Below are 22,451 nucleotides of genomic sequence, written 5' to 3'. Positions count from 1 at the left end.
ATAGACCATTTTCAACCCTTAACCACCCTGTAACTTCAACTTAGTACTTCTAACAGTGGAGCTGACAAGCATATAATCAAACATGTTAATTTACATCACTCTAGTCTGAAATACCAGAACGTAAATAGGAAACCTTATTCTTTCCTGTCTGTGCTACACTGATGTTAGTGGTATTAAGCCAACAAGACACTCAGCTCGTGTTTCTGAAACCAGCCTATGCTGAGGTAGTAACAAATGTTAAGATTCTCAACTGTGTGTGGTTGTATTTTTTGAGTTAAGGTTCTAAATTTCTAGAGGCTGAAAAGAAGGAACTAAAATTATCTAAAAATACTAAGGCTGTCACATGATTTGGGGAGTTTCCAATCACTGAGTATATATCCACGTAGAGAACAAAGCCTAGCAAGGATCATGGAGAAGGAGTTCTCTGACTTTGGGCAAGCCTTTATTTAATAAATGACTCCTAAGTTCTCTTCCATCTCTAAATTCTATGAAGTCAGAGAGTTAAAAAAAACACTGATATTAGAAGATTAATAACTATCAACAGAGGGAAGTCAGACTTTTGAGACCTACACACAGGCTCTCTCTTTACCTCTCTCAACTTCCTACTAAAGGATTTTCAGTCTTCAGAATCTCACTTTGAATTCTTAATGTATGCCACTAGGATATAAAGAAGTTGTACTAAAAAGGCTGATCTTAAAGAAAAGGGAAAAGTAGGGAAGAATTTGTTGAGCAGTCCAAGAAGGTCTTCAAAAACAGAAGCCAGAAAGCCATAACTTTATACACAAGCTGGTATACATCAATGATACTATTGTAAAAGAGGCATTTTACATCAGAGCATGAATATCCAATAGGGCACAAATTTTTAAGATGTACAAGTTTGACTTTATCCCATAATTACTTAACCCTTAAGTTACTCTTAACTCAAAGATACTGGCCATGTTATGAGAACACAAACACTACCAGAATACAAAATAATTTAGTATATATACATCTGACCATTAATCAAAAGGTTCCTCAAATTCTAGACTTACCAATTTAACAGTATTTTAAAGTATGTAAGTTGTTTAAGAATTATACCATGGGCTCACTGGTTCTTCTCTTTAAGTCCTTACAGAAAGATCTGATATATTTACTCAAGAAAAACCAAAATCTGTTCTTAATTATGTGCCCATGCTACTATCACAGTGTAAGAGTATCTACATATACATATTTCTTTAAATCACTCTAGAAATAACATCTTGGCTATGGCATCACCAAACTTTAGAGAATGTTTGGAACAATAATTTATAACTAGGACAGTGTATCAAACTCCTAGTTCTGCTATTTTGTCCTAGTATTCTAGAATTTGTTTGATATCAGAGAAAAGCCTAAACTTTATAGTAATACAAGAACAACTTCATTATTGTCTGTAAGGAGAAGCACTGTCTCCTGACATTCCTAGGGGTATCCATCTATGAAATTACAATATTATTACCTAAAAGTATAAAAGATTTGAAAAGATAAAATAACCCAGAGTTAGTACCTCAAATTGTAAAAGTCTCTATGTAAAACAGACAAAAAACATAAAAAGGACATTTTTAATTAATTATAATAACTGACTGGCTACCAGGGAAGCAAGCAGCAAAGTAACATTCTTTTAAGTAATTACTGAATGCCATAACATACATGCCTTCAAGGTAAGAGTTCTGTATTACCATTTCAATGCACATTATCAACTTAATGGCTTTTTGTCTCCTGAGTCACTTTTGGGGAGACTGTTAGGATAACCAACCTTTAACGTTTTAAAGCTACTTAAAACAGTGATACAAAACTATTCATCTTTACAAAAGGGGAATTTTTGGGAGGTGAAGGGGAACAGGCTCTCCAAGTTAAGGTTAACTTACAAAATATTCAACACTTTGAACTGTCTGCTCTTTAATTTCCCTAAAACCCAGTGAAAACTTTTTCAGTGACTAGCACTAACTTAAGATTTACACTTAGAACCACTGACCTGCAGGGCCAATCTCATGAGGACATTAATAAATTAACTGAAAGATTCAAGATGGCTTTGGAAAAGAAAGGCATTCTAACTACCTTCAAGAAAAACTGTCTGTGTTGTTAATGGATTTTGGTGGTCATTCTGTAATAACTAGATGTGGCACTTTTTTGTAGATGTAACTGCTACTGTTTATTAAACCCTATAAAACACTATGCAAGGGCTTTCCAAACAGGGTATTAATTAAACATCACAACAACTCTATGAGATTGTCATTATTATGTTCATTTTACAGATTAGGAAACTAGAAGATTAAACAATTTACTCAAAGTCAAAGATTTAGTAAGTGGCAAAACCAAGACTTAACTCCCAAATTGTTTGATTCCAGAATCTATTAGGTTTTCAGTTTATCCTAAGTGTTTCATCTTCTGTAAACTAATGGGTAGGAAAAGAAATTTTATTATTATGGCTATAATAATTAATTGTATTTATTCATCAGAACTGTTCAAGTTTTATGAATTTGAGCTTTTCATAGCAAATGCTGAGCCAAAAAAGTGAACAACCCTTGGTAATGTTAACATCTAAAAGGAATGCAACAACAGTGTTCAAGATTGTATCTGATAATTAAATAATAATTTAGGTAAGAAGTACATTCCAAGTATGAACTGGTCTGAACACAAGATGGTTGTTTTTAACGGTAGTAGTTTTAATGATAACTATGTGCCAAGGATAGTGCTAGATTTTATACAGTCATATATGTAAACCTCACGACAATCCTACAAGACACTGGTTATCTCAATTTTCAGAGGCTCCAAAGGGTTATTAAGTATTTACGTAAAGTCTCACAGCTAAGAAAGTGGAAACAGTATTCAAACCCAAGTTGACTTGATTCCAAACATATTCTTTCCATCAAATAAATTCCCTATTTAAATGCTTTTAACTATGTGTAATTCTTACTGCCAGTCAACAACCTCAATTCTTTAGGCGTGTCAAACCTACTTTTATTGCCAACTTAACCAAGGTAATGAACTTCTATGCACAAAAAAATAAGCCGGATTTTGAGATTTAATTTCAACTACACTGGCCTAGAAATATATTTGGAATGACACAGATGAGTATCAAATTGTCCATGTCTCCTGGAAACTGCTTCCCATTGCTATGGTCTTTGCACAGTGCTGGAGAAGTGTGCTTCCTTCCAGTACATCTCCCTACACACATGCCACAATGGCTCAAGTCAAAATCATCTAGTGTTCTATCATTAACACCCATACAAACAGCTGTAAATTCTGTAAGCTTGTAATATTAAAATGTTATAAACTCTGCTGAAAATCTGAATGTTCTGAGTATGGATTAAAGTAGGAAGATCATAGGTATCCATTCAAAAAACAATAATGTATTTTACCAAGGCAAACAAAATTAGGCAAAAAAATTATCTGTACTTCAAAAGCAAATAAATATATATTTTTTTTACTAAGTTAAAAAAAAACACCTTGTTTTAAGGAAAACAAGAAGAAATCCCTTCTGCATAAATATACTGATGTATTTTAGAGATACCATTACCTACCTCCAAATAAACCAGCTACAGTAGAAGGCTCATGGCATGTAATGGCAGTATTAGGATAAGTTTGAGTGCCACAAAAAGAATCTGACAAGGGATACAAGGAGAGGGAAGACAGGAAAAAAAGAAAAAGAGAAAAATGAAAAGGAACAGTAAGAGTGGAATGGAGTGATTAAAAACAAAAAATGGGAGGACAAGCATTTGGGCGTTTTTCAAATTACAACTTAACTAAGAAAACACAGCTCCATTGTGAGTACTGTGTTTTTAAAAATGCATTATTATATTCACAACAAATCTGAAAAGAACCAACACTGCATCTCTTTAAGAGAAGCATGAAGCAGTTGGCTTCTTAGCCAATAGTAACCTGTCCGCTAACGTCTTCTTTTACAGATGAAGCAGCAGACCCAGACAAGGTAACAGAGAGAGCATAGTTGGGACCACAGCACATGCCCCTGGACTTACAATTCAGTGTCCTTGCAGCTTCAATGAGAACAAGCTATTTAGCGCACTAAGCATCACATCAGACCATGTCTCCTCTGGAAGGGTCAGAGGTTATCTACACAGCTGTTCTCTGAGTTTTCTGGGTCTTAATCCTACAGAGTAGGGACTGGCAAATGATAGTGTGTGGTCTATTTTTACATGACTATGTGAACTAGAAATGGTTTTTACATTTTTAAAAGGTTGTTTAAAGAAAAATGTGCAACAGGGGTTTTATGTATCCTATAAAGACTGAAATATTTGCTGATTCTTTACATGAAAAGTTTGCTGACCACTGTTCTAGGGCAGCACTAACACAACTTCCCAGTAACAGAAATATCCTATAAATCTGCTCTGTTCAGTATGGTAGTCAATAGTCACATGCGCTATGAGCAAAGGAAATGTGGCTAGTACAACTGAGGAAGTAAAATTTTAATTATACTTAACATATTTAATTTTAATTAAAGCTTAAATGACATGTGGCTAGTGGTAATTAGACAATGCAGCTCTAGGAATGGCACATCCCGGGTGGTCTTTCATGCTCTTACTACTCTGAGTAAGAAACTGTGGAGTTTTTATTACACAACCTAATTCTCAGCACTTTTAACTTGGATTGAAAGGCTTATTTAAAAAGCCTCTTCTAGGATAGACATCAGCAAACTACAGCTGCATGTCTTTGTAAATAAAATTTTGCTGGAACACAGCCAACCTCGTATGTTTATGTACTGTCTACAGCTGCTTTCAAGCTATGTCAAAGTTGAGTAGTTGCAAGAGAGAGTGTGGCTCATAAGCCAAATATATTTACAATCTGACCCTTCAAGAAAATGTTTGCTGACCCGTTTTAGGCTAATGCCTAATGGCTGACATCAGTGGTTGTTATTTTCTCTTTCTGTAGTCATTTTCATAGAAAGATTAGAATTTAGAGAGTTTTTCTAATGACAAAAGTTAACCAGATTTTAAATATACTTCATACAATCATTCATACTATCTGCCTTCAGAAAGATAATACAGATTTTAAATATACTTCATACAATCATTCGTACTATCTGCCTTCAGAAAGATAATACAGGATTTAAATAAAGTCTGCACTTCATAAGGAAAAGAGCAGTGCAGAGCAAAGCTGTAAGTCTCCTGTTTCAGAATTTGTTCCCACTAGCTGGGTAAACTTGGTGCATTTAATTTTTCTGGGACTCAGTTGATTCATCCATAAAAATGGTAATAATATTCTCCTATAATAATGAGAGTTGAGAACTGGACCATTTTCTGAAAGTCTTTACAAACTCTAAATCACCAATTCTGTGATTTTAATCTTCAAATACACCTACTCACCTTTGAGTATATAGCCATCAACTTTAAATGATCTCCTTTGATATGCTTCTTGCCCCAGCCCACTGGCCTTAAAATCAAGAAAAGTACACACTTTCCTTGAAATGTCAGAATTATAAGTAACTCTCTGACAATGGCTTTTGTATCTTTTTACTTCTTTTCTGTTTGAATGTGAAATAGCTATGACCTTAAGCACTGAAGGTTGCTGCCTTCCATTCTGTCCCTCTTCAGTGGATACAGATGTGACAGCCTGAAGCCTGTAATGCTGACCTAAATGATGGAAAAATCATATAGCCCCAAAGCAAGACATTATCTGTTCCATATCTCCAAATTAAGGAAACTGACTTAAAAAGACACAAGCAGTCATAGTTACTAAGTATATATCAGTTCATATCCAATCAATATAAAGAAAATATCATCTTGTTTAAAAAAAAAAAACAACACTCCAAGGATAAATCTGATAACCCCTCCATTACCAGGTAAATAAAGCACTCCATTTGACAAATTTTCTAAAGAGTAACAAAATGTGAAAGTTGCTTTCAACCATTTTTTATGTGCTTTTTAATGTATCACAATGACATAAAGGAATTGTCGCAATCAATTATTACACTTAGGAGCTACTAGATGAGTTACATGTAACTACAGCACCTGCTTTGGAACTTTCTCAAGTCTCAACTCTTACTCTCTAGTCACCTCCCTCCTTCCTCACCCTGCCTCTCAGATACATTTAATAGATATTATTACTCAGAATATGGCCACATGATCTATTTACAGTCGGTAGATGTATGCTGTTTCAATCAAACATTTAAATTTGCATCACCTTACACTGTTTCTCTGAATTCAACAAAAGCAGTTAGCAAGATTCAAAAATATTTATTTAAGCTTTGTATATACTTTAAACTTACTCTTCCTTGTATAACTATGGTATAAAATTCTGCCTTTTTATGGACTTTTATAATGCAATTAAAGGCTATTTAGTTAAGTGGCTTTTCATTTTCTACTTTACACTTACCTTCAAACTACCAAAGAACTACATGAGACCCTTAAAAATGGATGGAGGGTATGATGGATTTTAAGTTATCTTAAATTGTACTCTTTACAGGTAAAAAAGAAAAAAGAAGACTAAGATAGCTACTAGGAGTAATGACCACCCTCACTCCCAAGTACAGAGAGAAAAATATAAGCACACATAAACACGTAAGTTTAAGAGATGTCACTTTTCAACCAACTCTCCTTAATAACCAAGTCTCAGAACTAGTAAACAGGATGTGGTATATGATGCTAGACAGCTTGAGTATTGCACTATAATATTTTAGAGAAGAAAACACTAAAAAGAAGTCCAATTTCAAAGTCCTAAAAACTTGCATTAAATAAAATTAGGGCTACTAGTGTCAATATAAAGTCTCACTACATTACTGTTATCAGTGTATTTTAAAATCTGATATTAAAATACAAATTATTGCAGTACTTTAATAATAATTAATGGATATGTAAAAAATACTTAGGCAGTATAAACATTGATTGGAAAGAAAGGTTAAATGGTACTTTACCAACAAACATTTCATGAGTAGGTGTCCTAGTAGTAAAAGTGGATACATCTGAAGAAATGGGAAGGTGAACATCACCACTACTTTTTGTGAGGAAAGGATTTAAGCTTGGAATGGCATCATCAACAGCATCTACAGTAGCAGAGAAAGGATCTGTGCAGTCCAAGTGCATTACAGCAAAATGAAGAAAGGAAGTAAATTAATTAGTATTTTAATTAGTCAAAAGATGCAAAGTGAAAAGTAGTAGCTATATTATTGTTTATTAATCTTTAATGCAAAAATACCTAATCAGCAAGATGGAAGAACTGCATTCAACATATTTTAAAATGAATCCTCAGAGATAAACATTTATGTGTCCATTAACAACAGTAGCATATACTAAGGATAGATCTACTTTCCAACATCAGGAAACCAACAGACAGGTAGTTAAAAGAGAGACTAGCCAGAATGTTTCTGTAAGAGAGTCACCCACCTTGACCCACGTTCTCTGCTTTAGGTGGGAAAGGATGGGCTTTGGTAGAATAGCTAGGTTTACTCATCAAATTACTGATATAAACCATTCATATGTGTAAAAGTAAAACAGATAGGTGTGTTAAGTAAAATTTGAAAAAACAAAGGGAATTAGGGGCAAAAGGCTGTTACTAACATGCAAATAATTTGTGCATAGGCTCAGAGGTAGGAAATAAAAAAGATGAAGAAAAGGTCTAATGATAAGAGAAAAGGATTTTAGAGAAATTAAGAACACAGATGAAAGACTGGCCATTCAGTGGGTTGGGAACAACTCTGAAGGCCAAACTATGATTTAGGCTTTAAATGATTTGCTGAAGGAATAACAAAAGTATTGTTCCCTACTAGAAGGATACCAGATATGTACTATTATCAAATCCTGCATCTAAAGTTATTTTAGAATCAGATATTTACTATATCTATACCTTATTCAAGAGAATCATCCTAATAATTAATAAAAGGTATTCATCCTGCCTTAAGTAAATGGGAATAGAAAAAAAAAGGAACAGCAGAAATACAGTATCATAATTTTTTTCTCATAACGTAATTATGAGAAGATGCCTCTGTACTTCCATCCAGCAGCCTGTCCTTGTCTATTCTAGTCTAGTTTGTGACCTTTACTTAAGAATACAGTATTAAGTACTGTATTTTACTCTTCGGGCTATATGGCAGAACAATAATAAGGCAGCAACAGCCTAAGGACGAGATCTTTCACCACAATATAGGGCCACTTTCCTTAGAGTCAATAAATTAAAGGCAAGTGTTCCATAAAAACTACAACTGTTAAAATAGGAAAATGTAAAGAAAATATTCACGTCACTGGTTTAAATATAATAAATCTTTTTTTATAAAAAACTTTAATTGTGGTGTCACATAAGACCTTTTCTAGGAATTAAGCACTCCTATGGAACATCAATTTACACCCAAAAATATATAGTCCTACAAATACATCAAAATTCACTGATGTACTATTTGAACTGGAATTATCATATTTAACATCTTTGCCACCCCTCAACTCTTCAATAAATGAAAAATGAGGAAAAAGAATACAGAAAAAAATTTCGGATATAAAGAAGTAAAAAATGAGAGATAAGAAGTTTTTCATAATAAAATAAAAATGTAATGATAACCACTCTAATTCTTTCTTGCAGAAGAAAGGAGCTGCATTAAATTTAGAATTGATCAGATCAACTGAAAGTACTATTTTAAAATATTTAATAGTGGCATGGAGTTTTTAAAGTACATTACACTTTGTTGGACAAATAACACAGAACATCTCTCTAGTTGTCCACACAAAAGAAGCCATTAGAGAAGTTATTCAAAAAAAAGGACACATTTCTATAACAGATCCATTGGTTTATGAGAAAAGACATATTTAGCAAAGGTTACTAGTTATCTGCTATTCTACTGACTGATACCTAACCATTTACCATCAGTCATTTCCTATTATACAAAACATCATAGAGAAGAATATGCAGAACGTGCAAGTGCATTTGTACGTAGGTCAATCAGACAGTAAGAAAACCAATCCTTAACTTGCTAGACAAAACACTACAAATAATCTATATGATGTTACTCTACTAGTAGACACTATACTATAAATAATAAAAACAAATTTATTAAGATAAAAAACAATGTTCTAGCTATTCCAACAAACTTTATATACTAAACTGGCAACTCTACTTTAAATTCCTTCAACTTTTTAAGAATTTTCCCATAAAAAAAAAATTACCTGAAGTTTTATTTTATATTACACTAGTCATAGAAAAATAATCCAAAAATTAAAGTAAGGATTAAAAAAGTCATATATAGTCTAACAATATTTACATACAGATAAATTGAGTTTCTTCATAAAGTACTGTGTGTTTCATGCCAACTGAGAGTTAAGCAAATTAAACTTCAGAATGGATAATTCTTTTTTGCTTGAATTACATTTTGAAATCTTGCTTAAAATATACAACAGTGTACTGAGCTAATAATATCATTTATTTTGAGAACTGGTATTACTCAAGGTTTTCAAGGTGATGAAAACAAATCTTCTCAGATACTACTCTTCAACACCAGGTGCTTTTTTAAATTCCAGACCATTTCTTGAAAACTCAGAGGCTCATTAATAATGCAACGAGAGGAACAGGAATGCTTGTGTTCTCTCTCTTTCATATACATATACAACCTTACTTCCTCTCAACTTCTCTATCACTAGTCTGTCTGTGACTGGGAATACACATCACCTCTGTGGTGCTTACCATAAAGAAGAAATTATACCAAATCTGTTACTAACATTGATTTTTAGCAAATGAAAGCAAGAGAAGCAGAGAATAAGATTTTAGAATTACCAAAAAATTGTACTTTGTTTTGTCACATGCTATAAAAGCAGCATGATGGAAAATGTTGCATATTAAAAATGTTCAGGTAAATTGTTAATTTCAAGACTTTTAACAATTTATGATCAAAACTTTTTGTACATAAGATTTAATTATTTCTTTGTCTTAGTCTAATTTTAAAAGTAAAAGATCTTAATCTGAATGTCATGAATGTGAACAATACACTGACTGAATTATGAAGTATTCAAAGTTCTTGGCTTCAAATACTCTTCAGCTATACAATTATGCAGAAGCCAAAACTCTGAAATTATCACCAACTCAAAAATCAAATATCCAAGATTTAATTCTCCTTAACTTGAGGGGCTCACTGTAAAGATCACTGTCCTTTCCTTGCATATAATGATAAGCTTTTAGAAAAATAACAGTCAATTACAGTTGCCTCTGCTTCCACTGTACTCGATTTCTATTTTTAATACTTTTAACCGTCTCATTTGTACATAGCAAGCCTAATATTAAAATATGGGGGCAATTTTGATGGAAATAGTACAATAAAGCAAATTAACCTAAAATATAAAATGTAAACATGATTAAACATATTCCAATATAGTAGTATTCACACAATACTCTTCAGCTGTACAATTATGAAATAATCTCTGACAGAACAATTCTTACAGAATTGAGTTACTCAAAATTATTCTCTCCCATAATATTAGTCTGCGTCTTTACAAATAAGTTCAATCATTCCAAGCAGAAACTTTTTGTCATTGTTAGAATTAATTGTACATGGAGTCCAGACAAAGCAATTTTACAGTTAAATTTATTTGAAATGTTACATTAGTATTCATTAAGCATTCTGTAGAATTTTTCATCTATTAGAAAAACAACTTTTCAGCCTTAATTTTAGAAGAACTACATTTTTTTTAAAAAGGGAAAGCATGCTAAAACTGATTTTAATGGTCATGTTAATTCTACACACTTTTTCTAAATCAATTCATAATAAGCAGAAAATTAGCATGTGAAGTTTGGCAGATGAAAAATCCTAAAATTAGGACTTAAATGAAGAAACTCCTTTCTTAACCTTAATTTGCTATCTACTATTCATTCAGATAAATAACTAAAATATTTATTGACTTTGAGCTGGCCTATCATTTTTAGACGTTACTCCCAGATCTTCAGATATAGCTAAATTTTATAGCCTTCAGAATCAGTTTTTTAATTGTTTAAAGCTTACAAAATTAGCCTAAAAATCTAGTTTTTAGACTTCATTAGACACTTCAGACACTTTGTTCCAGTGTTTCACTATTCCTGCCCCTGTCCTATCTTGAACTGTATATAACCAGTCCAGAAAGTAAGAAAATGTCCACTCATTCAACAAACATTTACAAAGTATCTATTATATATCAAGACCCGGTCTATGCACTGGAGATACAGCACTGAACAAAGTAAAAATTGCCTTCACAGAGACTACATTCTATTATACAAAATAGCACCTTAAGAAATAACTACAAAAAATAACAAAACAAAAAGTTCTTAACATTCAAATCATTAAAACAAAGATGTAAAAAGTCTTATTCATATATCATAAAATCTCACTGGAACAATTTATTTATTTTTGCTATGAGAGGTAAGCCAATCAATTCAGATTTTATATGTGTGACAATACAAACTTCAAGGTAGCTTGCCATTCTTTATAGTTCTTTAGACAGTGGCCTTTCTTAGAATACCTACTTCCCTCCCAAATAATTTCTGAATGTTTGTAAAATAATACTTACATACAAACAGAAGCAACAAAACCAACCAAAGGAAATGATTTAGAAATGTATTAAATGTCTAAGCAAATCTGCTTAAAAACTGACATAAACTAGGCTCACTCCTTTCAAAGATGCCAGATCATGATCATTATATGGTCACTTAAGATCAAAGAACTACTCACAGGAAGCAAACATTCCTGTTGGCATTAGGGGAAAATTATTTGAATACCAAAAATCTTATAGGTCTGAATTAAATCAACATTTTATATACAAGTAACATGAAGTTTTGTCATGACATTCCTAGCCAGAACATAGTTCACTGTCTGGTAACACCAAGCTTTATTAGAACTTTATCATATATTAAAACAAGGTGAGTTTTTTTCCCCCAAGTAAATATTTTTTTCCTATATCCCAAGTAAAATAACCATAATGCACTTTCTGATTGTGGAATAGAAATTCAAAACTTGAAGAATAATTTCATACTTAAAAATACATTTGGTTCTTCCTCTTTATCAAACCTCATTTCATAATTTAATTGAACATATATTCCAAAATTAATTTATAATAATAAAAATGTCTTCAAAGGGCAAAATGACATTTGGTCCTTCCTCTTTATCAAACCTCATTTAGTAATTTAATTGAACATATATTCCAAAATTAATTTATAATAATGAAAATGTCTTCAAAGGGCAAAATGACTTTACTGCCATTGTCATATTTTTTAAGTTCTCATGTATCAAGTACAACCAAAAACTATACAAATAAGTAAAACACTGAAGAATGGGGAGGGGAGATGCCTATGCAACATATAAAGTAGAACTCATTAATGCTTACCTCCCCATGTACTTGCTACCTGAGAAGCAGTTGACATAGGAAGCACAGAGGGGTGAAAAGTTGGCTGCTGCAAATCAAGCAGATCATTTGGTAGCTTTGATGTGCTAGGAAGATATTTTGAAAAGATGATATATTAATTAGGTAAACTTTGCTTTATTAATCACTCCCCTTCCCCACCACAGTAAATAAAAACACTGAAACAAGTGAGGAAAAGGAAGAACAGTTTAATTTTATAAATCACAAAAAAAGAAAAAGAGCTTCCACAAGGTAACAATTGCATACCCCTCATACAACAGCATATTTCTAAGGAGGCCTGGAAAATATTCAAGGACCAAATCTTTAAGTTTACACACAATTCAGATTATCTAACAATAGCCTTTCTGGAAAGGATCCATGATTTCCCAGGAAAATATTTCCTTATTGAAATGCACTTAAACCTGAAATAGGAAACATTGTGCACATTTTTAATTACTTTAAGGAAAAAGTTTTCTTACTTTTAATGTAAGAGCTTCAATTACATTTGTAATACCAAGATCCCCAACAAAGTAAAATACTTGTTAACCTCACCTTTACTGCTTCAATATCCAAACAATGTATCAACAATATATGGAAAAGGTTATACATGCATATATGGTATAAATTTGTAACAGAGCAACCTCATTTCACAACTCCAGGGGGGCACTACTTACAGAATTTTTTTAACACAAGACTTTTATGTGATTAAGGAACAACTCAAAAGATCCTAGTTTCCCTGAAGTGAGGAAATAAGTATACTATAGCACAGATCATTTTCAACTTACACTTCCTCAAAAATGAAAGTTTTGAAGACATGTCTTTTAGATCTAAGAAGTTTTATAGACAGATAAATAAAAATACAAATGCATTAGGGCTTTGAGGAAAAATACAGAATATGAAATAATCATTCTGTAATAGTAAAATTTGTCTTCAGTTACTATTAAAGAGGTGAAAACTTTCAGTGTATTAAGTCAAATAAAACACAGTCAAATTAGTTCTTTATTTAATAATTTGCTTCTTCCTCAAACATTCAACATTGTTTTCCATTTCTCTCTCCTAAGACAGACATTCTTCCAAGGTCCCCAACTGGAAGCCTCCACACTTAATGGGCTCAATGCTGTTTTATTGGATATTAAGCAAGGCAGCATACAAAAAAAACAGACAAAACAAGCTAAAACAGTAAAGCTGAATGAAAAACACATGACTGAATTTGACAAGTGGACTTTAGGGAGTGTGCAGCAGCTGAGTTAGTAAAAGTCCCACTAAATTGAGACAGGAGGCAGTAGGTGGGAGTTTAGTTAGTAAAACAAAGGCCAACAGAAGAACCAAAGAAACACAAGGAACAAAGCACAGTGTCCCACCCTAGGCAGTGCTCACCACTGCCACTGCTGTGCTGGATCCTAGCCTGGCCATCTGGGACTCAGTGGAAACGGAACTCCTTCGCCTGCCCCACACCTACTGAACCAGAAACTCTGGCGGTGGGGCTCAGGAATTTCTAATTTCATAAACCCTCCAGGTGACTTTGAATACTTGCTGAAGACTGAGAACCACTGGCCCACACTATACATTATCTTATCTGGATACTGGAGTTTTAAAAAAAAAGATTAAGAAGTAACAGAGCCAGGATTCAAACCACAGTCTTTCATAGAAAAGGCCAATTATCCTAATCTGCTTGGAAATATTACATTCCATTGTTAAGAAGCTTGTATTAGACAACAAGATTATTGAAGTTGGTCGAGTAGGTTTCAATACCACAGAAATCTGGCAACTAAACTCATTGTATTTCACATTACTTGAGTTTAGCACCAGAGAACAGGTATCAAAGACATTTAATATCCAATGAAAGGATAAGCTGAAGTACATATCAAACCAATAGATAAATGGCTATAGTTATCTCCAAAAGGGTCTTGAACCACTAGACATTTCATAAATGTGTTTAATTATAATTAATTTTTATACAATGAAACATTTGCCCAGACAACCCACTACATTCCAATTAGTATAAATTTGTCATTTAGCCATCTTCCATTTCCTAAATATACAAAATATAAGCTCTTATCACTTTGTATTTAATCATTACACCACTACCACCACATCCTTTGTGTGAATTTATGATTACAAAATCATATATTAAACTAAACTTGAAAAGCTCTGAAAAACTTCTTTCAGAAGTCTTCAAACCTAAGTATTCAAAGGTAACTTTAACCTCTCCACCTACCTGTTAGAAGAACTAGGGGTAGAAAATATGTCAATGGCTGGTGCAGTCATTATACCCCCTGCTGAGGCGGACACAGGAGAGGCTGCAGTTGTTAAAGAGGTATGTGGTTTCTTTGCCAGTTCTTTTAGGCGCTGTTCCTGTTGAGAAAGGGAACTACCATAAGGAATTCAGAAACCAGATTTGTCTGTATGACCTTTGAATAAAAAAAGCATTTTCTAATTTTGTTTTGATAGCAGATGGGTCTCTGACTGTTTCACCTGTCATTCAATGTCAGAATGAAAAATTAAGACTACTGATTTTCACCCCATTTGGATAACTTTACATTAAATACTGTTAGTCTATGTAGAAGTCCCAATTATTTTACAAACACTTGTACTTGTTCTTCCAAATAAAGAGAATGCACACACCTACCTTTAAAGCTTTTAAACGAGCCTGTTCTTCCTCTAATGCTGCCTGCTTTTCCCTTTCATCCACTTTGGTTAGAGACAGGCCAGTGCTTGCCAGGGAAGAGACTGCATTGGAAAGTGTTGTCGCCCTAGATAATCGGACAAAGGTAGTTTGGCTTTTTGACAAACACTACACATTACAACCTGGTTATGAAATCATCTGGCAACTTTGACTGGAACAGGTACTCTAATTATGAACTGAACTTGTGGAGTCAAAACCAGCACATACTTCAGACGAAATACTCTACCACGTGACCTGGAAGATGATTAACAATTAGGTGACTCACACAAACACTGCTTCTGATGGACACGTCAGACTCAGAAAGGGTTCACAATAAAGGTGAGAGACACTGCCTCTCCCAATGGAGGGAACCAATGCAACTGAGAAAAAGCTCACATACTCCCAGGAAAACCTTGATGTTTTATAAAAGTAGTGAGTTTCTCACAGGAAAAGACTTTACTAATTTAAAGCCTGGGTTGTATGACTTTAGGAACACTAAAACATGAGTACTTAGTATAAATAATGTGTTTCTAAGTATGTTTCCCTTATAACAACTCCCAAAGACGGCATTCCTAGAGAGCCACAGGTTCCTTCACAGGAAGATCAATTTCATTCCAGTTATCAGTCCATCTGGCACCTCCTTTCTATCTGCCACCCTTCTGCCAAGCTGTAATTTCTTTTTTAAACATACTATACATGCAAAATGCATCATTCCTCACTGGCAGATTTACAATAAGCCAACTCCTTTCCCCCATATAAAAATTTTATCCATACCATAAACCCTGACGTTAAATTCCCAAATGTTAATTCTAGGCAAAATAAAACACATGTGGTAAAGAATTTTAACCTGAAGAACTACTCCTCAGTGACCTTCATTCATTTCCCTTTTATCACACACTAAACATCATTATTTCTACTCTAAGCACACAAGTGGCCAAACTACTATTTAGATTTTATGTAAAATCAATTTTATAAATGAGCCAGTATAAAGATACAACTCAGAAGAGAAGAAAGAGTAATATAATTGTGATCGAAATGCAAGAAACCCACAAACTTTTATAATAAGAAACTTAACAGGGTAAATTGCTGTACATACTACATTTTTTCATTACTTCCTCAAATAACCATGTAATTTTGGCTTATAATTTTAAAAACCTACCAGAAAATTCAAAGAGCAAACTTGGAATTAAAAAATATTAAAAAGCGGTAACAGCATTTTCTTTTGCAAATAAAGTTCTGAAACAACCATCAGAAAAATCTAAAAAAGGAAGTTCTCATAGTACTTTATAGAAATCTTTTCTTCATGCTGTTAAAAAAGCAAATCTTAAGAAAACATGAGAACTACTCAAATCACTAACACAAAAATCATATTACAAGGTTGACAGAAGATACGCTATTTTTAATTCGCTAGGTTAACTGGTCTTCATCTTGGAAATCAGCTCAAAACAAAGCCCAACAGACTGATTAAAATGTGTCAATAACCGATCCATGAATCAATGACAGGATGAAAAATTAAGACTACTGATTTTCACCCCATTTGGATAACTTTACATTAAATACTGTTAGTCTACGTAGAAGTCCCAATTATTTTACAAATAAATTATTTTACAAACAAGAAAACATTAGGGAATGTTTTAGGCATTAGGGAAACATGATGAGACATCCTAAATTTGAGTCTTATTACTGTGCACTTAACAGGAGTATTGTGAAGGTTTATCCTATTTGTATAAAAAGGCATCTTATCGTTACAAAATACCATACAAATCAATACATTATCTTTCAGAGAAATACCGATACTATGCACACAACTCTAAACCAAGTATTCATTGTTACCTTAAGACATTTTTTGAAGATCAGGGACCCCTCCAAGAATTTATATGCATTAATCCATTTAATTCTTAGCAGCAACTCTATGAGGTTGATACTATTAGTAAATCCATTTTATAAATGAGTAAATCAAGATAAAGGGAAGTTAAATAACTTCAAACTTGAGCTGGATCTATCTACTCTCAAAAAATATCACTCCTGGAAGTACCACATGATTTCACTCATTTGTGGAGTGTAACAACAAAGCAAAACTGAAGGAACAAACAGCAGCAGATGCACAGAACCCAAGAAGGGACCTGCAGTTACCAAAGGGAAAAGGACTGGGGAGGGTGGGTGAAAAGGGAGGGATAAGGGTATTGAGGGGTATTATGATTAGCACACACTATACAGAGGGGGCACAGGGAAGGCAGTAGAGCACAGAGAAGACAAGTAGTGACTCTATAGCATCTTACTATGCTGATGGACAGTTACTGCAATGGGGTATGTGGTAGGCACTTGATAATAGAGGGAAATGTATTAACCACAATGTTGCTCATGTGAAATCTTCATAAGATTATATATCAATGATACCTTAATAAAAAAAAATGAAATAAAATGAAATATCACTCCTGCTCTTCACCCTATGAAGAATAGTACCTGCTTGCAGCTGTAGAATCTTTAATTTTCTTTCCTTCCAAGGAAGCTAAATGTTGCTCCAAAGCATCAAGAAGACTGCTGGGGGCCTGCAATTGTACAAATATTAAGACTTTCATAATAATCAGACCATTAGTCAAAATAAATCAAGTATCATCTAACACAGGAAAACAAAAATAGGTATATTCCTCATGAATTAATGATCAATGGGATTTTAGCTACCTAAGAATGACACTATAATTTTTATATATAAATGTGACCTAGTAAGGGATTTTAATAAACATAATCAAAAATATAAAAACTGAGACTATGTAAATATGAAACATTAAGATCTTATATTTAATTTTTTAAATACTTATTTAAATTTCAAATAGACACACACACACACTCCTTAAAGGTAGACATATTATTGAGCATGTTCCTGGCACTTAGAGCTTGCTGAGTAATTGAAAGTGTCTAAACATTATTTTCAAATAGTAATAAAGGAAACTAAAGACTAGCACCAAGGAAACACAAATCAAAATCACAATGTAATACAACTTCTTACCAATAAGAAAATGGCTAGTAAAACTGATGGACAGTGACTGCAATGGGGTATGAGGGGGGACTTGGTAATAAGGGTGAATGTAATAACCACACAGTTTTTCTTGTGAAACCTTTATAAGAGTGTATATCAATGACACCTTAAAAAAAGAATGGCTAGTAGACTAGTAATAACAAATGTTGGTGAAGATAATGGAACAAACAGAACTCTTACACATTGTTGGTGGGAATACATCAACCTTGAAAAAGGACCCAGATTTTTTTAATACAGTTAAATATATACCTAATTACCATTCTAATTAAATTATACTTAATTATCCAATTCCACTCCCAATTACTTACCCAAAAGACATAAAGATGTATCTCCACAAGTAAAGATATTTTCAAGAATGTTTTAAGTAGCTTTATGTACAACAGAAAAAATGCAACTAATACAAAAGTATTACTGGAAAATGGATTAAAAAATCATTAAATTCATACAATGGAATACTATTCAGCAATAAAGAAGAAATGGATTAATGGTATATTGAACAACATGGACAGATCTCAACACACTGTGATGAGCAAAAGCCTGATAAAACAAATACTTGTGTGATTCCATCTATGTTAAGTTCAGCATCTGATAAAATTATGCTATTAGAAATCATAACTGATTTGCATGGAGAGGACTAGGAAGTGTCTTGAAGGGGACCCAAGGATTAGGATCATGGAACTGATTTATATATTGAATGGTATGTTGATTACACAATCTTTACAGTTATCAAACCTCACTGAAATAGATATTCACCTCAATTTATTTTTAAAAAGGAAGACTGGCTTTTAGACTCCCACGCTATATGTCAAACCTTTATACAAAGAATTAATTACTTTCAAAAGGAAACCTTTTCAGTTAGCTGAAAAGGAATTGTTCACTATCTTCAAGTGAAGCAAATGCATCAGTGGCATTTACTTACCCCAAATATCCTTTAGGACTTGAGATACAGAATTTCTGGATTACAGGGCTCTAAATACAATTGGAAGAGACAGAACTAGCTAATTTCTCTTCCAATTATGACTTGAACAACTTCCTTCATCCTCTATTTTCTCTGCATATACCAAGACTTTTACACAAGGCAGATACAGAAAATTAAAACCAAAAATATTAGATTGTAACACTGTCTTCTAAGTTAAACTGAAAACACATGTATACTCCTCCAACCACAACTAAATGACAGCTAAATGACTGTCCCAAGAGCTTTTGTCAGAGATGATGAGAATGCTGATGATAGTGGTTAGCATTTAAAAAGCTTTTGTATCTATCACAATGGGCACTATGCTTGCTATCTTGTATGTAATCAGACTCTGTGAGGAAGACACTACTAGTATATCCATTTTACAAATAAATCACCTGAGACAGTGAAAATTAAGTAACCTGCCCAAGATCACATATCTGATACACAGCAGAAGCCAACGTAAGGTCTAAGGTATGTCTGACCTGAAACCCTAGATATTAACTACTATGCTAGAGAATCCTAAATTAACATTGTAGTTTACATTTTTCTGAACAGCTTAAACTGTGGCTTACAAATATTAAACTACCAGTTATGTTAAATAACAGCTATTTCCAAACTCCCTTCTAAATGTACCTGGCTGTTTTTTAATTTAACAGACTGGTTAAAAGACTGGTTATTCATTACTTAGAATGAAGTAAATGTGATGCTTCACATTTTAAAAAGTTAGCAATTTATAGCAAACAAAAAAAAAAGACCAAATAATCTCAAATTTCCACTCGTGCACAGTCACCATCTTCATTAACTTATAAAAAGCTTTGTTTTAGCTCACTTTTGAAAATTTTATGAATCACTGAGGGATGATCAATGAAAAGGACAGAGGGTCAAGACTGGCCAATCCTACATAATTACAATAACATGAATATTGAAGTACAGACACATGAGGGTAGTTTGACCTGAGGCTTTATGCTTTTTAAACAAGACAGGTGAAGCTGACATGACAAATGGGGTAAGTAACGGAGAATCTAAAACTGTCCCATCAGTTTATACTACAGATAGTTCAAGCAATGACTCTTCTCACATTAAGCCCACAACAATGTGCTCAATCTTAATGAGGTCAATAAATCTCATGTGGACATATGCAAGAGCATTTTATTTACATATAACCCATAACTACATCTATTGCACACTCAGACTGGAGCTCAAAAGGATAATTATTAAAACAAGAGACTATGCAGAAACACAGTAAGAACGATTACCAAGAAAGTGTTTAACAGATGTCCTAGAACAATTTAAAATATAAAAGAGAGGTCAACTATTAAGAATTGATACAAGTATTACAAAGATACTTTATGCAGGTACTTTCATTCTCAATACTTAGTAAAGAAAGGAAAACAGAAAAAGCCAGAAAAAAATGCAGGCTTCAAGTTATTCTCCTAGAAATAATTTGAAGATAATGATAAAAATGATAATTCTGTGCTTAATGTTCTAAATGCTTTTTAAATAGTAACTTATTTAATTCCCCTTACATGTTGAGTTTTGTATTATCTCCATTTTAGAGATCATGAAACTGAAGCATAGAGAGTAACTTCTTCAAGTAACAGGGCCACCTGGCTGCACAGCCAGAACTCAAACTGAGATGGACAACACCTGCTCTCTTAATATGTTTTGAGGTTTATCCCTATTTAATACTCCTGAGTCAAACAGCCAAAACAGAAAACATTTAAAACAGGGAAAATAACTTCTGCATAAAATAATTCTCTACCAATGGTATACTGAATATTTTGTTTTTTAAAATATTCTCCAAATTCAGTTCTTTATATAACAATGATGATGGGAAAGAGATAAAAGGGAATAAACTAAAGTAGTAGTATAGTAGTGGCTTGCTCCACCAATATAAAAAGTGAGTAAATTATTTTATGTGATCATGTTAGAACTACCATCAGTAACATATCAAAATACTAAAATTTGTCAAGAAAAATCACATGCATCTTGACTGCAGGAGTTGCATATTATTCATCTTTGTACCCTTCACAACTAACAGTACATATCAACAGTTAATTGATAATAACATATAACAGTTAATTGATATTGTAGCATATGCTTACCTGTGAAAGGTCTGGTATATCACCTCTGTCAATTCCAACTTGCTGTAAGAAGCAGCAGCATTGTATTTAGTAGATAAAATTATAACAAAGATGTTTATAAATGAAATTTAGAAAATGATATTTATATAATTAGTTCTATGGACAAAATTTTAGATAGACTTCTTTAAAATCTAAAGGATACATAATCTCCAAAGATAGCATTCAATATTCCCAAGAACCTATGTTACTTGATGGCTCTCAAGTTGTAAAAGGAAGGAACTAGAGTTGGAAATTCAACAAGACCATTAAGTTACCATCTCCAAATCATCTAAGTACCTAAATAAGCTACCACATCACCATCTGAAAATACCATCACTTCTGTAAGTCATATGGTAAAAAAAAAGTTCAGAAGAAAGGAAAAAGCTGATCATGAACAAGCTCCCTGGGGTATAACAACAAGTTAAGGAACAAACTTGATGACAATAACTTTGTTCATTCTCCTTGAGTATGCTTCCCTGGCAATCACCACAGTTTTTTAAACCTATGCTAATGCAGGTTGGCCAGGTTTTATACAAATGCCAAGTGATATTTAACCATGAAATAAACTGTCTCTACAAAGCAATCCCAACACACTTTCATGATGTTCAGGCAATAGGCAATTTCCAGTTATTTATCAAAAAGATAAAAACCACTTATTCCAGCATACAAATTAAAAAACTGTTTTCCCTCCCCTTGGCTATGTTTCATTTTCTTATCATTCTTCTTTTTCCCAACCTCTCAAGGGCAAGTCCCAGACTGGTATCGGTAGAAAATATGATAAGATAATTTAGACTAAGATCTTAATAGCTTATCACTAACTGGTACATCTATCCCCTTCAAACACATTTGAAAGATTTACTTCAATAACTAAGGTCTAACAATGAAATTTCGTGACCAAAGAGCCTCATGAAAATAGTACAGGGCAGGGGAGATTTCCTATTTCTCAGAACATATGCAGCAAATTCCATCTCAGAGTTAAGAACAACATACCTGGAGAAAAATAAGGGCTTAAAACTTAAGTCAGTAACTATAACTATCAAATGAAACTAACTGGAATCATAGCATAAATATTACCTTCTTCTAGTTTTATTATGTGACTGACCCTAAAAAAAATGGAAAAAACCATTAATTTCTCCTTGAGAGATAATTTAAATGAAAAATGAATTTCAGCAGACTTCACAGAATAGCTGATTAACAACATAAAGCTATTTCTCCAAAGGTCTCATTAACCTGTTCTACTCCATCTGCTACAGAGTAAAATTTCACTGTGGTAACAGAGCTAGCTAGCATCACCAACTTACTGGTTCCAAATTAACTACTCTGATATAATTTATCAATTATAGCCTAGTTACCT

General features: G+C 33.1%; 1 protein-coding gene across 16 annotated transcripts in view; it reads right to left on the bottom strand.

Annotated features, from left to right (window-relative positions):
• Positions 1–22,451, bottom strand: part of PICALM (phosphatidylinositol binding clathrin assembly protein) — a 107,247-nt gene that overhangs the window by 27,039 nt on the left and 57,757 nt on the right. For 8 of the 16 annotated variants that reach the window (XM_073215926.1, XM_073215929.1, XM_073215923.1 and 5 more), the window contains 7 exons: positions 21,080–21,121; positions 17,443–17,528; positions 14,944–15,067; positions 14,533–14,669; positions 12,300–12,403; positions 6,887–7,036; positions 3,540–3,620 (listed from right to left, as the gene is read on the bottom strand). In XM_073215926.1, the coding sequence (XP_073072027.1) occupies positions 3,540–3,620; positions 6,887–7,036; positions 12,300–12,403; positions 14,533–14,669; positions 14,944–15,067; positions 17,443–17,528; positions 21,080–21,121 (724 nt within the window). The remainder of the gene's footprint in view (positions 1–3,539; positions 3,621–6,886; positions 7,037–12,299; positions 12,404–14,532; positions 14,670–14,943; positions 15,068–17,442; positions 17,529–21,079; positions 21,122–22,451) is intronic. The other 8 variants (XM_017661976.3, XM_017661975.3, XM_017661973.3 and 5 more) reach the window with 2 other exon arrangements.

The sequence above is a fragment of the Manis javanica genome, chromosome 11 (genome assembly GCF_040802235.1).
Source record: "Manis javanica isolate MJ-LG chromosome 11, MJ_LKY, whole genome shotgun sequence".
NCBI classification, from domain to species: domain Eukaryota; kingdom Metazoa; phylum Chordata; class Mammalia; order Pholidota; family Manidae; genus Manis; species Manis javanica.
The sequence above is the reverse complement of the archived record's forward strand: the minus strand, read 5'-3'. Positions and strand labels throughout refer to the sequence as shown.